At 38.4% G+C, this 22,225-nt stretch overlaps 1 protein-coding gene across 1 annotated transcript in view; it reads left to right on the top strand.

Moving 5' to 3' along the window:
• LOC123037142 overlaps positions 1-7,575 on the top strand; it is a 34,191-nt gene extending 26,616 nt beyond the window's left edge. Inside the window, exons 2-5 of the mRNA XM_044456639.1 lie at positions 4,046-4,304; positions 5,534-5,730; positions 5,815-6,303; positions 7,547-7,575. Coding sequence (XP_044312574.1) covers positions 4,046-4,304; positions 5,534-5,730; positions 5,815-6,303; positions 7,547-7,575 — 974 coding nt within the window. The remainder of the gene's footprint in view (positions 1-4,045; positions 4,305-5,533; positions 5,731-5,814; positions 6,304-7,546) is intronic.
• Positions 7,576-22,225: the final 14,650 nt, after the last annotated feature.

The following is a 22,225-nucleotide window of genomic DNA, read 5'->3' as shown; positions in this document are numbered from 1 at the left end:
TTGGGTCAAAGTTAAACAAGTCAAATTAGAAATAACTGACATGAAAATGGGTCAAAAATTTGATCAACGTTAAATTGAAAAATTTGAATGCAGATTTTTAGAGAATCGAATCAGAAGTCTTTAGAGGTATGCCACTTTGGAATCGGCTTAAGTTTGGTAAAGTTATGGACTCTCTAAGTCCAATTTTGAGTCACTCTGTTACAAGTCCTCGGAAAACTACAAATAACTGACATGAAAATGGGTCAAAAATTTGATCAACGTTAAATTGAAAAATTTGAATGCAGATTTTTAGAGAATCGAATCAGAAGTCTTTAGAGGTATGCGGCTTTGGAATCGACTTAAGTTTGGTAAAGTTATGGACTCTCGAAGTTCAATTTTGGGTCAAAGTTAAACAAGTCAAATTAGAAATAACTGACATAAAAATGGGTGAAAAATTTGATCAAAGTTAAATTGAAAAATTTGCAGATTTTTAGAGAATCGAATCAGAAGTCTTTAGAGGTATGCCACTTTGCAATCGGCTTAAGCTTGGTAAAGTTATGGAACTCTAAGTCCAATTTTGAGTCACTCTTTTACAAGTCATCGGAAAATTAGAAATAACTCACATGAAAATGGGTCAAAAATTTGATCAACGTTAAATTGAAAAATTTGAATGCAGATTTTTAGAGAATCGAATCAGAAGTCTTTAGAGGTATGCGGCTTTGGAATCGGCTTAAGTTTGGTAAAGTTATGGACTCTCGAAGTTCAATTTTGGGTCAAAGTTAAACAAGTCAAATTAGAAATAACTGACATGAAAATGGGTCAAAAATTTGATCAAAGTTAAATTGAAAAATTTGAATGCAGATTTTTAGAGAATCGAATCAGAAGTCTTTAGAGGTATGCCACTTTGGAATCGGCTTAAGTTTGGTAAAGTTATGGACTCTCTAAGTCCAATTTTAAGTCACTCTGTTACAAGTCCTCGGAAGGTCCTCAAAGTTAAATTGAAAAATTTGAATGCAGATTTTTAGAGAATCGAATCAGAAGTCTTTAGAGGTATGCCACTTTGCAATCGGCTTAAGTTTGGTTAAGTTATGGACTCTCTAAGTCCTATTTTGGGACAACGTTAAACAAGTCAAATTAGAAATAACTGACATGAAAATGGGTGAAAAATTTGATCAAAGTTAAATTGAAAAATTTGCAGATTTTTAGAGAATCGAATCAGAAGTCTTTAGAGGTATGCCACTTTGCAATCGGCTTAAGCTTGGTAAAGTTATGGAACTCTAAGTCCAATTTTGAGTCACTCTTTTACAAGTCATCGGAAAATTAGAAATAACTCACATGAAAATGGGTCAAAAATTTGATCAACGTTAAATTGAAAAATTTGAATGCAGATTTTTAGAGAATCGAATCAGAAGTCTTTAGAGGTATGCGGCTTTGGAATCGGCTTAAGTTTGGTAAAGTTATGGACTCTCGAAGTTCAATTTTGGGTCAAAGTTAAACAAGTCAAATTAGAAATAACTGACATGAAAATGGGTCAAAAATTTGATCAAAGTTAAATTGAAAAATTTGAATGCAGATTTTTAGAGAATCGAATCAGAAGTCTTTAGAGGTATGCCACTTTGGAATCGGCTTAAGTTTGGTAAAGTTATGGACTCTCTAAGTCCAATTTTAAGTCACTCTGTTACAAGTCCTCGGAAGGTCCTCAAAGTTAAATTGAAAAATTTGAATGCAGATTTTTAGAGAATCGAATCAGAAGTCTTTAGAGGTATGCCACTTTGCAATCGGCTTAAGTTTGGTTAAGTTATGGACTCTCTAAGTCCTATTTTGGGACAACGTTAAACAAGTCAAATTAGAAATAACTGACATGAAAATGGGTCAAAAATTTGATCAAAGTTAAATTGAACAAGAAAGGAAAGCTAACTTCGGGCGGAGCCGAAGTTGATATACCCTTGCAGAATACTCTTGATATTATATTCTCCAAAATTATTCATATGATGCATTCTTAATACTTATAAAATATCCCAACTTCCTAACTTTAAGAACACCAAAGTTATGCCATTTCCGATCGTTCAGTTATATGGCAGCTTTAGGATATAGTCGGCCGATCCTTATGAAATTTGATAGGTCGGATTGATTGGCCAAAAATAAAAGCCATTGAAAATCCCAACTTCCTAACTTAACAAACACCAAAGTTATGGCATATCCGATCAATCAGTTATATGGCAGCTATAGGATATAGTCGGCCGATCCTTATGAAATTTGGTAGGTCGGATTGATTGGCCAAATATAAAACCCATAGGAAATTCCAGCTTCCTAACTTTACAAACACCAAAGTTATGGCATATCCGATCAATCAGTTATATGGCAGCTATAGGATATAGTCGGCCGATCCTTATGAAATTTGGTAGGTCGGACTAATTGGCCAAATATAAAAGCCATAGAAAATCCCAGCTTCCTAACTTTACAAACACCAAAGTTATGGCATATCCGATCAATCAGTTATATGGCAGCTATAGGATATAGTCGGCCGATCCTTATGAAATTTGGTAGGTCGGATTGATTGGCCAAATATAAAACCCATAGGAAATTCCAGCTTCCTAACTTTACAAACACCAAAGTTATGGCATATCCGATCAATCAGTTATATGGCAGCTATAGGATATAGTCGGCCGATCCTTATGAAATTTGGTAGGTCGGACTAATTGGCCAAATATAAAAGCCATAGAAAATCCCAGCTTCCTAACTTTACAAACACCAAAATTATGGCATTTCCGATCAATCAGTTATATGGCAGCTATAGGATATAGTCGGCCGATCCCGGCCGTTCTGACATATATACTGCGTGCAAAGGAAAGAAGGGTGTGTGCAAAGTTTGAACTCGATAGCTTAAAAACTGAGAGACTAGTTCGCGTAGAAACAGACAGACGGACAGACAGACAGACGGACAGACAGACGGACAGACAGACGGACAGACGGACAGACGGACATGGCTATATCAACTCAGGAGGTGATCCTGATCAAGAATATATATACTTTATAGGGTCGGAGATGTCTCCTTCACTGCGTTGCACACTTTTGACCAAAATTATAATACCCTCTGCAAGGGTATAAAAATTTGAATGCAGATTTTTAGAGAATCGAATCAGAAGTCTTTAGAGGTATGCCACTTTGGAATCGGCTTAAGTTTGGTAAAGTTATGGACTCTCTAAGTCCAATTTTAAGTCACTCTGTTACAAGTCCTCGGAAAGTCCTCAAAGTTAAATTGAAAAATTTGAATGCAGATTTTTAGAGAATCGAATCAGAAGTCTTTAGAGGTATGCCACTTTGGAATCGGCTTAAGTTTGGTAAAGTTATGGACTCTCGAAGTTTAATTTTGGGTCAAAGTTAAACAAGTCAAATTAGAAATAACTGACATAAAAATGGGTGAAAAATTTGATCAAAGTTAAATTGAAAAATTTGAATGCAGATTTTTAGAGAATCGAATCAGAAGTCTTTAGAGGTATGCCACTTTGGAATCGGCTTAAGTTTGGTAAAGTTATGGACTCTCGAAGTTCAATTTTGGGTCAAAGTTAAACAAGTCAAATTAGAAATAACTGACATAAAAATGGGTGAAAAATTTGATCAAAGTTAAATTGAAAAATTTGAATGCAGATTTTTAGAGAATCGAATCAGAAGTCTTTAGAGGTATGCCACTTTGCAATCGGCTTAAGCTTGGTAAAGTTATGGAACTCTAAGTCCAATTTTGAGTCACTCTTTTACAAGTCATCGGAAAATTAGAAATAACTCACATGAAAATGGGTCAAAAATTTGATCAACGTTAAATTGAAAAATTTGAATGCAGATTGTTAGCGCACGCTAACCCTTGAAATAAATCATTGTAAACACTCCAATGTAAATAGCCTATAATCCAATGATTATTCCTATCTCACCATTCCTAAATAAGTAAAAACCAAAACTGGGGACTCGACCTTTACAAGAGTTTCCGGGCACTTCGAATAAAACGTTGACCAGAGAAGACAAAAGCTCCGCATTTTTTCTTAGTTTCCTGTAAAACTCATCGACTCTCTAGCTGTGGAACCGAGCGTTGTCCTCGGCATCCTCATCATCGTCAGCATCATCGAAGTCATCAACGACATCCTTACCGTCAGCATCAGCATCGACATCCCCTCTTCACCCATCACCGCAGGCAGCAGTTTCTACGAGCTGAGCCGGCAATTCGTCAACTCCAATCATCCACACAAGGCCACAGCAAGCAAGCTCCGCTACTTAGCTGTCACCTTTTCATGGTCCATCTCGCAAACATCGAATCATCGCCCTATTCCAAAAAGGTAAATGATCGTGGCTAACCTACAAGCCACGTTAAAAAGAAATTTTACATTTTTTCCCTTAAGTACAATCAGGGTAACAGCACCCTTACGGAAATAAATACAGTCCACAAGAATAATAAAGTACACAAACTCAAATAAGTTAAAAAGCCAGTCCCTTTGCACGGTATATTTTAATTTAAAAATCTGTCTCACATTTACACACACACCTGTAGTTACAGAACATAACTACGTGCATTATTGCACGCTCACACTAAAACATTATTACACACACTACAACATAACCACGTGCATAAGTACCCTCGCACACTTGAACATTATTACACTCAAACAGCAAAAATATGCATCAATTGTTTGGCTTCTAACCACGCAATAAACGAATGCAAAAGTTTAAAAACATGCATCACATGCAATAAGCGACATCATACTCTGCTGCATTTCTCGCCTCGACAGCAAGAATCCCAGGTAGTCGACGCACATTACGCGGGTCAAAATCCGAACGGGATTTTACCCACCGCGATAGTCTACATTCCCTATAAAGGCGAACTTATTCGCATGCGAGCTTTGATCGACCCAGGCTCCCAAAGGTCATTTATCAGTGAAAAGGCTCAAAAACGCGTCAGTTTGCCGACCATAAAATGCCACTCAAATATTTCAGGGATCGGAGGTCATTACGTCAGCTCATCGTCCAAAATATGCAAATTTAAACTCACCAACGGGGAAGATCGGTGCTCTATACCAGTTGAGGCTATCGTACTCAAAAGACTAACCAATCTTCTCCCGTCTGTTTCCGTTACGAAACCAAAATCCCCAAGTCTAGATCAATTAAATCTGGCAGATCCCAACTTTTCAACCGCTGCAGAAATTGACATAGTACTGGGAAGCGACATCACTCCCCAGATATTTCTAGAAGGCATAACAACGCCCCTAGACAACAATCTACTCGCTCAGCTCACGGTGTTCGGGTGGTTAATTAGTGGTCCACTCCCCAACACCTCCACAGCCTATGCTTTTTCAACTCTTGTGGAAGAAGACACAGCAGACGTAGGAAAACAGCTACAAAAATTTTGGGAACTTGAAGAAATATCCGTAGCCAAAACCGTAACCGAGGTGGACGAAAATTGCGAAACCCATTACGTCAACACTACTCAAAGGTTACCTGATGGTAGATATATGGTGCGCCTCCCGTTCAAAAGTGAATTCCCCAATACCATGTCCCTAGGTTCTTCCAGAAATATCGCTATGGGGCAATACGCTCGGCTCTACAAAACATTGCTTAAAGACGAGGCCATAAATTTGGAATACTCCCGAGTCCTTCAAGAGTACATTGACCTAGGTCACATGACAGAAGTTCCACCCATGGAAATCATTCAGAAAAATCAATATCTCTCGTTTTACCTTCCTCACCATGCGGTCGTCCGGCCCGAAAGTAAATCCACCAAATTACGCGTGGTATTTAACGCATCGCGTAAAACCCATTCTCAATTTGCATTAAACGATGTTCTCCATAAAGGCCCCGTCCTCCAAGGGGACCTTTTAGGCATCTTACTCAATTGGAGACTGTACAAATTCGTGTTTAACGGCGACATTGAAAAAATGTACAGGCAAATTTTAGTCCATCCGGACGATCGCCCATTCCAGCGTCTGATATTCCGTCCCAAACAATCAGCAATCATGAAAGATTTCCAGCTGAATACGGTCACATTCGGGGTAAACTGCGCTCCATTCCTAGCAATTCGCACGCTGCAACAGCTGGCTACGGACTGCAAAGAAAAATACCCAAGGACAAGCCAAATCCTGCTCCAGGAAACTTATGTCGACGACATACTTGCCGGTGCTCACACTCTCGAGGACGCAAAAAATGCCCAAAGCCAACTTATTGCGTCGCTAAAATCCGCAGGATTTCTCCTCAAAAAGAACACTGCAAATCACATCAAGCTGTTGGAGAATATAGCTGTTGCAGACCGGCTAGATACCGAATTTTTGGAGGTGCCCGAAGCAAGTACGACCAAGACGCTAGGAATAAAATGGGACGCACAGAATGACGTGTTCCAATACAATATAAAAGCACCCACTCCATGCAAAACAATCACCAAAAGAGCAATGCTATCCCACGCATCCACTTTGTTTGACCCGGCAGGATGGCTTACGCCTATCGTAATCCACGCGAAACTGCTGCTCCAATCCCTTTGGAAAGAAGGTCAAGACTGGGACGAGTGTGTCAAGCCAACTACATTGACCACTTGGAACAAATTTCTCGAAGTTTTACCATATATAAAGACCATCAGCATACCCAGATGGGTAGGATACGAGCCAACGCAAGACATCCAATTGCATGGATTTTCGGACGCATCAGAAAAAGCATATTGTGCCGCAATATACATTCGATCTAGTTACGCTGGATCACCCGCCCAATCCCATTTATTAGTTGCTAAAACCAAGGTTGCGCCACTCAAAGCAGTAAGCTTGCCGCGCTTAGAATTATGCGGCGCACATCTCTTGGCACGGCTAGTGCAACATACATTCAAGACAACGCAACTTCCCGAGCTAAAAACCTTCTTGTGGTCGGATTCCACCATAGTCCTAGCATGGCTGGAAAAACCACCAGGTACATGGAAAACGTTTGTCGCAAATCGTACGGCCGCCATATAAGAAAAAACTCACAATGCCAAATGGAGCCACGTAAAATCCCACGATAACCCGGCCGACTTAGGCACCCGCGGCTGTACCCCCACCGAACTCAAAGACTCGCTATTATGGTGGCACGGGCCAAAATGGCTATCAATCCCAGAGGAAAATTGGCCTTGCAGCCAAGCTCCTGCTATCACTCCTCCAGAACAGAAGAAGGTTCAGCAGTTTTTCACGGAATCTGAAAACTGTGATATATGTGAACAATTCACGACTTACTCGCGGGCACTACGAGCAACAGCACGAATTATGCGTTGGTATCAAGCAAATCCCGCAACTCCCAAGGACAGTGCTCTCCAAATCAAAGACGCCAAAACTAGGCTTATTATAGCAGCACAACGCCTTTTCTATCCCAAAGAATATGATCAGTTACTCAGCCAACATCCTATCTCCAACAAAAGCAAGTTAAGTACTTTATGCCCAATCATTGATTCCGTTGGGCAAATTAGAATCAATAGTAGATTAGCCAACGCAAACATACCTTACAAGGAACGATTTCCCATACTATTACCACCCAAATCGAAACTTACCACCCTGTTTATCGACTTCATCCACAGCACTCTTCTTCATGCTCAAAACCAGCTGATGCTAAGAGCGATTCGGCAAGAATTCTTTGTCCCCAAACTAGCCAATCTCGTTAAGGCATCTATTCGCAAATGTATAACATGTACGCGTTTTAAACAAGTCACAAAAAATCAAATTATGGCCGCACTTCCCCCCGAAAGAACACAATTTTCTCCCGCGTTCACTATAACCGGAGTTGACTTCGCGGGTCCATTTAATTTAAAAGCCTCCAATATACGAACCAAGGTAGTTCTCAAAGGCTACGTTTCCGTGTTCGTATGTTTCTCCACTAAAGCGGTCCACTTGGAAGCCGTCTCAGAACTTAGTTCAAAGGCATTCTTGCAAGCATTCGAACGTTTTGTCAGCCGTAGAGGCATCCCAAAAAAGGTTGTGTCAGACAATGGCCGAAATTTCCTTGGCGCCAGTAGAGAACTGACAAAAAACTTCGCAGAGTTCATGAAATCTGCAATTGATCATGTTTCCAGCCTTTACAGCAGTCGTGAACTAGAGTGGCAATTCATACCCCCCCACGCTCCCCATATAGGTGGACTCTGGGAAGCTGCTGTTAAGACCTTCAAAAAGCATTTCACTCGAACCGCAGGTACCAGAATATTCACATTCGAGGAGTTTGCCACATTACTTGCGAAAATAGAGGCCGTTCTTAATTCTCGTCCGCTATGCATACCCAGATCCAATATTGAAGACTTACTGCCACTAACTCCGGGTCATTTCCTTCGAGGAGCACCGTTGACGGCGCTTCCTGAAAATCCCAACGAATCTCTCTCCATACTAAACCGTTGGCAGAAGCTAAAACTTCTTCATCAAGAATTCAGCACCCGATGGCGACATGAATACCTTCATGAACTCCACCGAAGGTATAAATGGAAGCAACCAAAAGCCAACCTTTCAGTTAATGACATCGTCATTATCAAGGACGACGCCTGCCCACCCACGCATTGGCGTCTTGGAAGAGTCATACACTTACATACCTTCATGAACTCCACCGAAGGTATAAATGGAAGCAACCAAAAGCCAACCTTTCAGTTAATGACATCGTCATTATCAAGGACAACGCCTGCCCACCCACGCATTGGCGTCTTGGAAGAGTCATACACTTACATCCAAGCAAAGACCAAAATACGCGCACAGTGGACCTCCAAACCCAAAGTGGACCGCTCACGCGACCCATTGTAAAACTCGTGCCTCTCCCAATCAAAGACAACTCGTCCTCGGTTGAACAATAACCGAAATCCCACCCCATTCTCTCTATCTCTCTGTTAAAGTTGTCTCATTTATACCCACATACTAATTCCGTAATTAATTCCGTAGATAAGATACAAGTGCCGCATGTTCCACAAAGGTCATCCTTTGCGCGTATGCGCTAAATTCATCAAGCTGAGCATCCTGGAACGCCGTCGCGCCGCACAAAGAATGGGCTACTGCTCAAATTGCCTGGCCACCACACATCGCGTGCATCAATGCGATTCCAAAGAGGTGTGTCACAAGTGTGGAGACCTGCATCACACTTTGCTGCACCACGGCTACACCACCACGGAAGCTCCAGAAGCATCAAAGAAGGAAGGACATCAACCGCGCAGCCCACGAAAGGACAGCTCTTCAACAAGCATCAACCGACCCGTTCGAGCGAGTCGTTCCAAAACAAGGAACACTTCCGAACGCCGCCCTCCGAGACGCAGTATCTCACCATCTCAGACGCTTCACCAGCTGCAGGAAGCCATCAAAAGCCTAACCAAGCTTAAAACCGCCATCCGGCAGGGGGGCGGCATGTTAGCGCACGCTAACCCTTGAAATAAATCATTGTAAACACTTCAATGTAAATAGCCTATAATCCAATGATTATTCCTATCTCACCACTTCGAATAAAACGTTGACCAGAGAAGACAAAAGCTCCGCATTTTTTCTTAGTTTCCTGTAAAACTCATCGACTCTCTAGCTGTGGAACCGAGCGTTGTCCTCGGCATCCTCATCATCGTCAGCATCATCGAAGTCATCAACGACATCCTTACCGTCAGCATCAGCATCGACATCCCCTCTTCACCCATCACCGCAGGCAGCAGTTTCTACGAGCTGAGCCGGCAATTCGTCAACTCCAATCATCCACACAAGGCCACAGCAAGCAAGCTCCGCTACTTAGCTGTCACCTTTTCACAGATTTTTAGAGAATCGAATCAGAAGTCTTTAGAGGTATGCGGCTTTGGAATCGGCTTAAGTTTGGTAAAGTTATGGACTCTCGAAGTTCAATTTTCGGTCAAAGTTAAACAAGTCAAATTAGAAATAACTGACATAAAAATGGGTGAAAAATTTGATCAAAGTTAAATTGAAAAATTTGAATGCAGATTTTTAGAGAATCGAATCAGAAGTCTTTAGAGGTATGCCACTTTGGAATCGGCTTAAGTTTGGTTAAGTTATGGAACTCTAAGTCCAATTTTGAGTCACTCTTTTACAAGTCATCGGAAAATTAGAAATAACTCACATGAAAATGGGTCAAAAAATTAATCGACGTTAAATTGAAAAATTTGAATGCAGATTTTTAGAGAATCGAATCAGAAGTCTTTAGAGGTATGCCACTTTGCAATCGGCTTAAGCTTGGTAAAGTTATGGACTCTCGAAGTTCAATTTTGGGTCAAAGTTAAACAAGTCAAATTAGAAATAACTGACATGAAAATGGGTCAACGTTAAATTTAACAAGAAAGGAAAGCTAACTTCGGGCGGAGCCGAAGTTGAAATACCCTTGCAGAATATTCTGCAAATTATATTCTCCAAAATTATTCATATGATGCATTCTTTATACTCATAAAAATCCCAACTTCCTAACTTTAAAAACACCAAAGTTATGGCATTTCCAATCGTTCAGTTATGTATATGGCAGCTATAGAATATAGTCGGCCGATCCTTATGAAATTTGATATGTCGGATTGATTGGGCAAAAAATAAAACCCATAGAAAATTCCAACTTCCTAACTTAACAAACACTTAAGTTATGGCATTTCCGATCAATCAGTTATATGGCAGCTATAAGATATAGTCGACCGATCCTTATGAAATTTGGTAGGTCGGATTGATTGGCCAAATATAAAACCCATAGAAACTTCCTAACTTAACAAACAGCAGAGTTATGGCATTTCCGATCAATCAGTTATATGGCAGCTATAGGATATAGTCGGCCGATCCCGGCCGTTCCGACTTATATACTGCGTGCAAAGGAAAGAAGGGTGTGTGCAAAGTTTCAATTCGATATCTTTAAAACTGAGAGACTAGTTCGCGTTGAAACAGACAGACGGACAGACAGACGGACAGACAGACGGACAGACAGACGGACAGACGGACAGACGGACAGACGGACATGGCTATATCAACTCAGGAGGTGATCCTGATCAAGAATATATATACTTTATAGGGTCGGAGATGTCTCCTTCACTGCGTTGCACACTTTTGACCAAAATTATAATACCCTCTGCAAGGGTATAAAAATGTATCGGCGATAGATTCAAAATAATATTTAATAAATCTATTTCTCAAAAGTTGGCATTACCATTAAGGAAAAGTTCGAGGGGGTTGAATTTTATTGATTGATTTTATATTCTATGACATATTCTATGACATATTCTATGACTAAGTACAAATTTTCTTATATGTACCAGTGCTCAATAACAATTCTAAATTAGGTTTAAAATTAAATCTGAAAAACACACCAAAGATCCTTATGAAATTTGGTATGTCTGATACATTGACCAAATAAAAAACCAATACAAAATCCCAATTTCCTAACTTTAAAAACACCAATGTTATGGCATTTCCGATCGTTCAGTTAAATGGCAGCTATAGAATATAGTCGTCCGATCCTTATGAAATTTGGTAGGTCAGATTGATTGGCCAAATATAAAACCCATAAAAAATCCCAATATCCTAACTTTAAAAATAAAAAAAACACCAATGTTATGGCATTTCCGATCGTTCAGTTATATGGCAGCTATAGAATATAGTCGACCGATCCTTTTAAAATTTGGTAGGTCAGATTGATTGGCCAAATATAGAACCCATAAAAAATCCCAACTTCCTAACTTTAAAAACACCAAAGTTATGGCATTTCTGATCGTTCAGTTATATCGCAGCTATAGGATATAGTCGACCGATCCATATGAAATTGGGAACGTCGGATTGATTGGCCAAAAATACAACCCATAGAAAATCCCAACTTCCTAACTTTACAAACACCAAAGTTATGGCATTTCGGATTAATCAGTTATATGGCAGCTATAGGATATAGTCGGCCGATCCTTATGAAATTTGGTAGGTCGGATTGATTGGCCAAATTTAAAACCCATAGAAAGTCCCAACTTCCTAACTTTACAAACACGAAAGTTATGGCATTTCCGATCAATCAGTTATATGGCAGCTATAGGATATAGTCGGCCGATCCCGGCCGTTCCGACTTATATACTGCGTGCAAAGGAAAGAAGGGTGTGTGCAAAGTTTCAATTCGATAGCTTTAAAACTGAGCGACTAGTTTGCGTAGAAACAGACAGACGGACAGACAGACGGACAGACAGACGGACAGACAGACGGACAGACGGACAGACGGACAGACGGACATGGCTATATCAACTCAGGAGGTGATCCTGATCAAGAATATATATACTTTATATGGTCGGAGATGTCTCCTTCACTGCGTTGCACACTTTTGACCAAAATTATAATACCCTCTGCAAGGGTATAAAAATTTGAATGCAGATTTTTAGAGAATCGAATCAGAAGTCTTTAGAGGTATGCCACTTTGCAATCGGCTTAGGCTTGGTAAAGTTATGGACTCTCGAAGTTCAATTTTGGGTCAAAGTTAAACAAGTCAAATTAGAAATAACTGACATGAAAATGGGTCAAAAATTTGATCAACGTTAAATTGAAAAATTTGAATGCAGATTTTTAGAGAATCGAATCAGAAGTCTTTAGAGGTATGCCACTTTGGAATCGGCTTAAGTTTGGTAAAGTTATGGACTCTCGAAGTTCAATTTTGGGTCAGAGTTAACAAATCAAATTAGAAATAACTGACATAAAAATGGGTGAAAAATTTGATCAAAGTTAAATTGAAAAATTTGAATGCAGATTTTTAGAGAATCGAATCAGAAGTCTTTAGAGGTATGCCACTTTGCAATCGGCTTAAGCTTGGTAAAGTTATGGAACTCTAAGTCCAATTTTGAGTCACTCTTTTACAAGTCCTCGGAAAACTAGAAATAACTCACATGAAAATGGGTCAAAAATTTGATCAACGTTAAATTTAACAAGAAAGGAAAGCTAACTTCGGGCGGAGCCGAAGTTGATATACCCTTGCAGAATACTCTGTAAATTATGTTCTCCAAAATTATTCATATGATGCATTCTTAATACTCATAAAAAATCCCAACTTCCTAACTTTAAAAACACCTAAGTTATGACATTTCCAATCGTTCAGTTATATGGCAGCTATAGGATATAGTCGGCCGATCCTTATGAAATTCGGCATTTCGGCATTGATTAGCCAAATATAAAACCCATAGAAAATCCCAACATTCTAACTTTACAAACACCAAAGTTATGGCATTTCCGATCAATCAGTTATATGGAAGCTATAGGATATAGTCGGCCGATCCTTATGAAACTCGGCATGTCGGATTGATTAGCCAAATACAAAACCCATAGAAAATCCCAACTTCCTAACTTAACAAACACCAAAGTTATGGAATTTCCGATCGTTCAGTTATATGGCAGCTATAGGATATAGTCGGCCGATCCCGGCCGTTCCGACTTATATACTGCGTGCAAAGGAAAGAAGGGTGTGTGCAAAGTTTCAATTCGATATCTTTAAAACTGAGAGACTAGTTCGCGTAGAAACAGACAGACGGACAGACAGACGGACAGACAGACGGACATACAGACGGACAGACAGACGGACAGAAAGACGGACAGACAGACGGACAGACAGACGGACAGACGGACAGACGGACAGACGGACATGGCTATATCAACTCAGGAGGTGATCCTGATCAAGAATATATATACTTTATAGGGTCGGAGATGTCTCCTTCACTGCGTTGCACACTTTTGACCAAAATTATAATACCCTCTGCAAGGGTATAAAAATTTGAATGCTGATTTTTAGAGAATCGAATCAGAAGTTTAGAGGTATGCGGCTTTGGAATCGGCTTAAGTTTGGTAAAGTTATGGACTCTCGAAGTTCAATTTTGGGTCAAAGTTAAACAAGTCAAATTAGAAATAACTGACATAACAAGAAAGGAAAGCTAACTTCGGGCGGAGCCGAAGTTGAAATACCCTTGCAGAATATTCTGCAAATTATATTCTCCAAAATTATTCATATGATGCATTCTTTATACTCATAAAAAATCCCAACTTCCTAACTTTAAAAACACCAAAGTTATGGCATTTCCAATCGTTCAGTTATGTATATGGCAGCTATAGAATATAGTCGGCCGATCCTTATGAAATTTGATATGTCGGATTGATTGGGCAAAAAATAAAACCCATAGAAAATTCCAACTTCCTAACTTAACAAACACTTAAGTTATGGCATTTCCGATCAATCAGTTATATGGCAGCTATAAGATATAGTCGACCGATCCTTATGAAATTTGGTAGGTCGGATTGATTGGCCAAATATAAAACCCATAGAAAATCCCAACTTCCTAACTTAACAAACAGCAGAGTTATGGCATTTCCGATCAATCAGTTATATGGCAGCTATAGGATATAGTCGGCCGATCCCGGCCGTTCCGACTTATATACTGCGTGCAAAGGAAAGAAGGGTGTGTGCAAAGTTTCAATTCGATATCTTTAAAACTGAGAGACTAGTTCGCGTTGAAACAGACAGACGGACAGACAGACGGACAGACAGACGGACAGACAGACGGACAGACGGACATGGCTATATCAACTCAGGAGGTGATCCTGATCAAGAATATATATACTTTATAGGGTCGGAGATGTCTCCTTCACTGCGTTGCACACTTTTGACCAAAATTATAATACCCTCTGCAAGGGTATAAAAATGTATCGGCGATAGATTCAAAATAATATTTAATAAATCTATTTCTCAAAAGTTGGCATTACCATTAAGGAAAAGTTCGAGGGGGTTGAATTTTATTGATTGATTTTATATTCTATGACATATTCTATGACATATTCTATGACTAAGTACAAATTTTCTTATATGTACCAGTGCTCATTAACAATTCTAAATTAGGTTTAAAATTAAATCTGAACGAGGACAGAAGCTAACTTCGGCAAGCCGAAGTTTTAATACCCTTGCAGACTTTGACGAAATTGCTAAAAGTGAAAAAGTAGCCAAAGGAATAAGGTATACATAAATAAACTAGATTTTCATCGTTTAATGTCAATTGCTTTTATACTGCAAAAATGTCATATAAAAATAGAAAAAAAGGGATACTTTCGCAGCCTTTAACTATTTTTCCTACGGAAGCTATAAGAAATAGACGTCCGATCGGCAAGCGCTTTTACCCTAATCAAGATATGCGTAAATAAATAAGACTTGGAAAAATTTATGTCAGTAGCTTACACACTACGCGAAAAATTCAGAAAATCATCAAATTTGGACCTATTTCACCCTGTTGTTCCTATGGGAGCTGTAGGATATAGACGTCCGATCGTCACGTGCTTTTATCATAATCAAGGTATGCATAAAAAAATACGATTTGGAAAGATTCATGTCAATTGCTTATATACTGTGCGAAATATCCTAAAAATCATTAAATTTTAACCGATTTCACCCTATTGTTCCTATGGGAGCTATAGGATATAGACGTCCGATCGCCAAGCGCTTTTACCCTGATCAAGGTATGCATAAAAAAATAAGATTTGGAAAGATTTATGTTAATAGCTTTTACACTGCACAAAATATTTTCCATTCTTGAAAGTTATATCCGATTGTTCCTATGGGAGCTATAGGATATAGACGTCCGATCAGCACGCGCTTTCACCTTGATGAAGGAATGTATAAAAAATACGATTTGAAAAAATGTATAGCAATAGCTTTTACACAGCGCGAAATATTCTGAAAAACATAAAATTTGGACCGATTTTACCCTATTTTTCCTATGGGAGCTATAGGATATAGACGTCCGATTGCCACGCGCTTTTACCCTGATCAAGGTATGCATAAAAAAATACGATTTGGAAAAATTCATGTCAATAGCTTTTACACTGCGCGAAATATCATCAATTTTTGCTAGATATATCCGATTGTTCCTATGGGAGCTATAGGATATAGACGTCCGATCGGGGCGATTTTCAAACTTGATCTGCGTACACATGTTTTAGGACGCGTGTGAAAGTTTCAGATCGCTAGCTTTTAAACTGAGCTCACAAACGGTATTGAAACAGACGGACAGACGGACAGACGGACAGACGGACAGACGGACAGACGGACAGACGGACATGGCTATATCGACTCCCCTATTGATCCTGATCAAGAATATATATACTTTATGGGGTCGGAAACGTCTCCTTCACTGCGTTACAAACTTCTGACCAAAATTATAATACCCTCTGCAAGGGTATAAAAAAGGGATACTTTCGCAGCCTTTAACAATTTTTCCTATCTCCTTTAAGATATAGACTTCCGAGCGGCAAGCGCTTTTACCCTAATCAAGATATGCGTAAATAAATAAGAATTGGAAAATTTTATGTTAGTAGCTTACACACTGCGCGAAAGATTCTGATAATCATCAAATTTGGACCGATTTCACCCTATTGTTCCTATGGGAGCTATAGGATATAGACGTCCGATCGGCACGCGCTTTCACCTTGATCAATGTATGCATAAAAAAATAGGATTTGGAAAGATTCATGTCAATAGCTTGTATACTGCGTGAAATATCCTAAAAATCATTAAATTTTAACCGATTTTACCCTTTTGTTCCTATGGGAGCTATAGGATATAGACGTCCGATCGTCACGCGCTTTTACTCTGATCAAGGTACGCATAAAAAAATAAGATTTGGAAAGATTTATGTCAATAGCTTTTACACTGCGCGAAATATCTTCCATTCTTGCAAGTTATATCCGATTGTTCCTATGGGAGCTATAGGATATAGACATCCGATCGGGGCGGTTTTCAAACTTGATCTGCGTACACTTGTTTAAGGACGACTGTGAAAGTTTCAGATCGCTAGCTTTTAAACTGAGCTCGCAAACGGTATTGAAACAGACGGACAGACGGACGGACGGACAGACGGACAGACGGACATGGCTATATCGACTCCCCTATTGATCCTGATCAAGAATAAATATACTTTATAGGGTCGGAAACGTCTCCTTCACTGCGTTACAAGCTTCTGACCAAAATTATAATACCCTCTGCAAGGGTATAAAAAGATTAGCTATACGTAATTAATTTAATTTTTAAATAGCGGATGTAGTATGTACTTGTCTGATTGGCAGCAACTTTTACCCTGAGCAAGGTGTACATAAATAAATTAGATAAATTGCATAGTTTCATGCCAATAGCTTTTATACTGCAAAATTGTCATATACAAATAGGGAAAAAAGGGATATTTTCGCAGCCTTTAACAATTTTTCCTACGGAAGCTATACGATATAGACGTCCAATCGGCAAGCGCTTTTACCCTGATCAAGGTATGCGTAAATAAATAAGACTTGGAAAAATGTGTGTCAATAGCTTATACACATCGCGAAATATTCTGAAAAACATAAAATTTGGACCGATTTTACCCTATTGTTCCAATGGGAGCTATAGGATATAGACGTCCGATCGTCACGCGCTTTTACCCTGATCAAGGAACGCATAAAAAAATAAGATTTGGAAAGATTTATGTCAATAGCTTTTACACTGCGCGAAATATCCTAAAAATCATTAAATTTTAACCGATTTTACCCTATTGTTCCTATGGGAGCTATAGGATATAGACGTCCGATCGCCACGCGCTTTTACCCTGATCAAGGTATGCATAAAAAAATACGATTTGTAAAGATTAATGTCAATAGCTTTTACACTGCGCGAAATATCATAAATTCTTGCAAGATATATCCAATTGTTCCTATGGGAGCTATAGGATATAGACGTCCGATCGGGGCGATTTTCAAACTTGATCTGCGTACACTTGTTTTAGGACGACTGTGAAAGTTTCAGATCGCTAGCTTTTAAACTGAGCTCGCAAACGGTATTGAAACAGACGGACAGACGGACAGACGGACAGACGGACGGACGGACAGACGGACAGACGGACAGACGGACATGGCTATATCGACTCCCCTATTGATCCTGATCAAGAATATATATACTTTATAGGGTCGGAAACGTCTCCTTCACTGCGTTACAAACTTCTGGCCAAAATTATAATACCCTCTGCAAGGGTATAAAAACACACCAAAGATCCTTATGAAATTTGGTATGTCTGATACATTGACCAAATAAAAAACCAATACAAAATCCCAATTTCCTAACTTTAAAAACACCAATGTTATGGCATTTCCGATCGTTCAGTTAAATGGCAGCTATAGAATATAGTCGTCCGATCCTTATGAAATTTGGTAGGTCAGATTGATTGGCCAAATATAAAACCCATAAAAAATCCCAATATCCTAACTTTAAAAATAAAAAAAACACCAATGTTATGGCATTTCCGATCGTTCAGTTATATGGCAGCTATAGAATATAGTCGACCGATCCTTTTAAAATTTGGTAGGTCAGATTGATTGGCCAAATATAGAACCCATAAAAAATCCCAACTTCCTAACTTTAAAAACACCAAAGTTATGGCATTTCTGATCGTTCAGTTATATCGCAGCTATAGGATATAGTCGACCGATCCATATGAAATTGGGAACGTCGGATTGATTGGCCAAAAATACAACCCATAGAAAATCCCAACTTCCTAACTTTACAAACACCAAAGTTATGGCATTTCGGATTAATCAGTTATATGGCAGCTATAGGATATAGTCGGCCGATCCTTATGAAATTTGGTAGGTCGATTGGCCAAATTTAAAACCCATAGAAAGTCCCAACTTCCTAACTTTACAAACACGAAAGTTATGGCATTTCCGATCAATCAGTTATATGGCAGCTATAGGATATAGTCGGCCGATCCCGGCCGTTCCGACTTATATACTGCGTGCAAAGGAAAGAAGGGTGTGTGCAAAGTTTCAATTCGATAGCTTTAAAACTGAGCGACTAGTTTGCGTAGAAACAGACAGACGGACAGACAGACGGACAGACAGACGGACAGACAGACGGACAGACGGACATGGCTATATCAACTCAGGAGGTGATCCTGATCAAGAATATATATACTTTATATGGTCGGAGATGTCTCCTTCACTGCGTTGCACACTTTTGACCAAAATTATAATACCCTCTGCAAGGGTATAAAAATGGGTGAAAAATTTGATCAAAGTTAAATTGAAAAATTTGAATGCAGATTTTTAGAGAATCGAATCAGAAGTCTTTAGAGGTATGCCACTTTGGAATCGGCTTAAGTTTGGTTAAGTTATGGAACTCTAAGTCCAATTTTGAGTCACTCTGTTACAAGTCCTCGGAAAACTAGAAATAACTGACATGAAAATGGGTCAAAAATTTGATCAACGTTAAATTGAAAAATTTGAATGCAGATTTTTAGAGAATCGAATCAGAAGTCTTTAGAGGTATGCCACTTTGGAATCGGCTTAAGTTTGGTTAAGTTATGGAACTCTAAGTCCAATTTTGAGTCACTCTGTTACAAGTCCTCGGAAAACTAGAAATAACTGACATGAAAATGGGTCAAAAATTTGATCAACGTTAAATTGAAAAATTTGAATGCAGATTTTTAGAGAATCGAATCAGAAGTCTTTAGAGGTATGCCACTTTGCAATCGGCTTAAGTTTGGTAAAGTTATGGACTCTCGAAGTTCAATTTTGGGTCAAAGTTAAACAAGTCAAATTAGAAATAACTGACATAAAAATGGGTCAAAAATTTGATCAACGTTAAATTGAAAAATTTGAATGCAGATTTTTAGAGAATCGAATCAGAAGTCTTTAGAGGTATGCCACTTTGGAATCGGCTTAAGTTTGGTAAAGTTATGGACTCTCTAAGTCCAATTTTAAGTCACTCTGTTACAAGTCCTGGGAAATCTAGAAATAACTGACATGAAAATGGGTCAAAAAATTAATCGACGTTAAATTGAAAAATTTGAATGTAGATTTTTAGAGAATCGAATCAGAAGTCTTTAGAGGTATGCCACTTTGCAATCGGCTTAAGTTTGGTTAAGTTATGGACTCTCTAAGTCCTATTTTGGGACAACGTTAAACAAGTCAAATTAGAAATAACTGACATGAAAATGGGTGAAAAATTTGATCAAAGTTAAATTGAAAAATTTGAATGCAGATTTTTAGAGAATCGAATCAGAAGTCTTTAGAGGTATGCCACTTTGCAATTGGCTTAAGCTTGGTAAAGTTATGGAACTCTAAGTCCAATTTTGAGTCACTCTGTTACAAGTCCTCGGAAAACTAGAAATCACTGTCATGAAAATGGGTCAAAAATTTGATCAACGTTAAATTGAAAAATTTGAATGCAGATTTTTAGAGAATCGAATCAGAAGTCTTTAGAGGTATGCCACTTTGGAATCGGCTTAAGTTTGGTAAAGTTATGGACTCTCTAAGTCCAATTTTAAGTCACTCTGTTACAAGTCCTCGGAAAGTCCTCAAAGTTAAATTGAAAAATTTGAATGCAGATTTTTAGAGAATCGAATCAGAAGTCTTTAGAGGTATGCCACTTTGCAATCGGCTTAAGCTTGGTAAAGTAATGGACTCCCGAAGTTCAATTTTGGGTCAAAGTTAAGCAAGTCAAATTAGAAAAAACTGACATGAAAATGGGTCAAAAATTTGATCAACGTTAAATTGAAAAATTTGAATGCAGATTTTTAGAGAATCGAATCAGAAGTCTTTAGAGGTATGCCACTTTGCAATCGGCTTAAGCTTGGTAAAGTTATGGACTCTCGAAGTTCAATTTTGGGTCAAAGTTAAACAAGTCAAATTAGAAATAACTCACATGAAAATGGGTCAAAAATTTGATCAACGTTAAATTGAAAAATTTGAATGCAGATTTTAAGAGAATCGAATCAGAAGTCTTTAAGGTATGCCACTTTGGAATCGGCTTAAGTTTGATTAAGTTATGGACTCTCGAAGTTCAATTTTGGGTCAAAGCTAAACAAGTCAAATTAGAAATAACTGACATGAAAATGGGTGAAAAATTTGATCAAAGTTAAATTGAAAAATTTGAATGCAGATTTTTAGAGAATCGAATCAGAAGTCTTTAGAGGTATGCCACTTTGGAATCGGCTTAAGTTTGGTAAAGTTATGGACTCTCTAAGTCCAATTTTAAGTCACTCTGTTACAAGTCCTCGGAAATCTAGAAATAACTGACATGAAAATGGGTCAAAAAAATTAATATACGTTAAATTGAAAAATTTGAATGTAGATTTTTAGAGAATCGAATCAGAAGTCTTTAGAGGTATGCCACTTTGCAATCGGCTTTAGCTTGGTAAAGTTATGGACTCTCGAAGTTCAATTTTGGGTCAAAGTTAAACAAGTCAAATTAGAAATAACTGACATGAAAATGGGTGAAAAATTTGATCAAAGTTAAATTGAAAAATTTGAATGCAGATTTTTAGAGAATCGAATCAGAAGTCTTTAGAGGTATGCCACTTTGGAAACGGCTTAAGTTTGGTAAAGTTATGGACTCTCTTAGTCCAATTTTTAGTCACTCTGTTACAAGTCCTCGGAAATCTAGAAATAACTGACATGAAAATGGGTCAAAAAATTAATCGACGTTAAATTGAAAAATTTGAATGCAGATTTTTAGAGAATCGAATCAGAAGTCTTTAGATGAATGCCACTTTGCAATCGGCTTTAGCTTGGTAAAGTTATGGACTCTCGAAGTTCAATTTTGGGTCAAAGTTAAACATGTCAAATTAGAAATAACTGACATGAAAATGGGTGAAAAATTTGATCACAGTTAAATTGAAAAATTTGAATGCAGATTTTTAGAGAATCGAAACAGAAGTCTTTAGAGGTATGCCACTTTGGAATCGGCTTAAGTTTGGTTAAGTTATGGATTCTCTAAGTCCAATTTTGAGTCACTCTGTTACAAGTCATCGGAAAATTGGAAATAACTGACATTGAAAAATTTAAATGCAGATTTTAAGAGAATCGAATCAGAAGTCTTTAAGGTATGCCACTTTGGAATCGGCTTAAGTTTGATTAAGTTATGGACTCTCGAAGTTCAATTTTGGGTCAAAGTTAAACAAGTCAAATTAGAAATAACTGACATGAAAATGGGTGAAAAATTTGATCAAAGTTAAATTGAAAAATTTGAATGCAGATTTTTAGAGAATCGAATCAGAAGTCTTTAGAGGTATGCCACTTTGGAATCGGCTTAAGTTTGGTAAAGTTATGGACTCTCTAAGTCCAATTCTTAGTCACTCTGTTACAAGTCCTCGGAAATCTAGAAATAACTGACATGAAAATGGGTCAAAAAATTAATCGACGTTAAATTGAAAAATTTGAATGCAGATTTTTAGAGAATCGAATCAGAAGTCTTTAGAGGTATGCCACTTTGCAATCGGCTTTAGCTTGGTAAAGTTATGAGT

Source organism: Drosophila rhopaloa, unplaced genomic scaffold, assembly GCF_018152115.1.
Source record: "Drosophila rhopaloa isolate 14029-0021.01 unplaced genomic scaffold, ASM1815211v1 contig_145, whole genome shotgun sequence".
In the NCBI taxonomy this organism is placed as follows: domain Eukaryota; kingdom Metazoa; phylum Arthropoda; class Insecta; order Diptera; family Drosophilidae; genus Drosophila; species Drosophila rhopaloa.
Note: the sequence above shows the minus strand (reverse complement) of the source record. Positions and strands in the feature narration are given on the sequence as shown.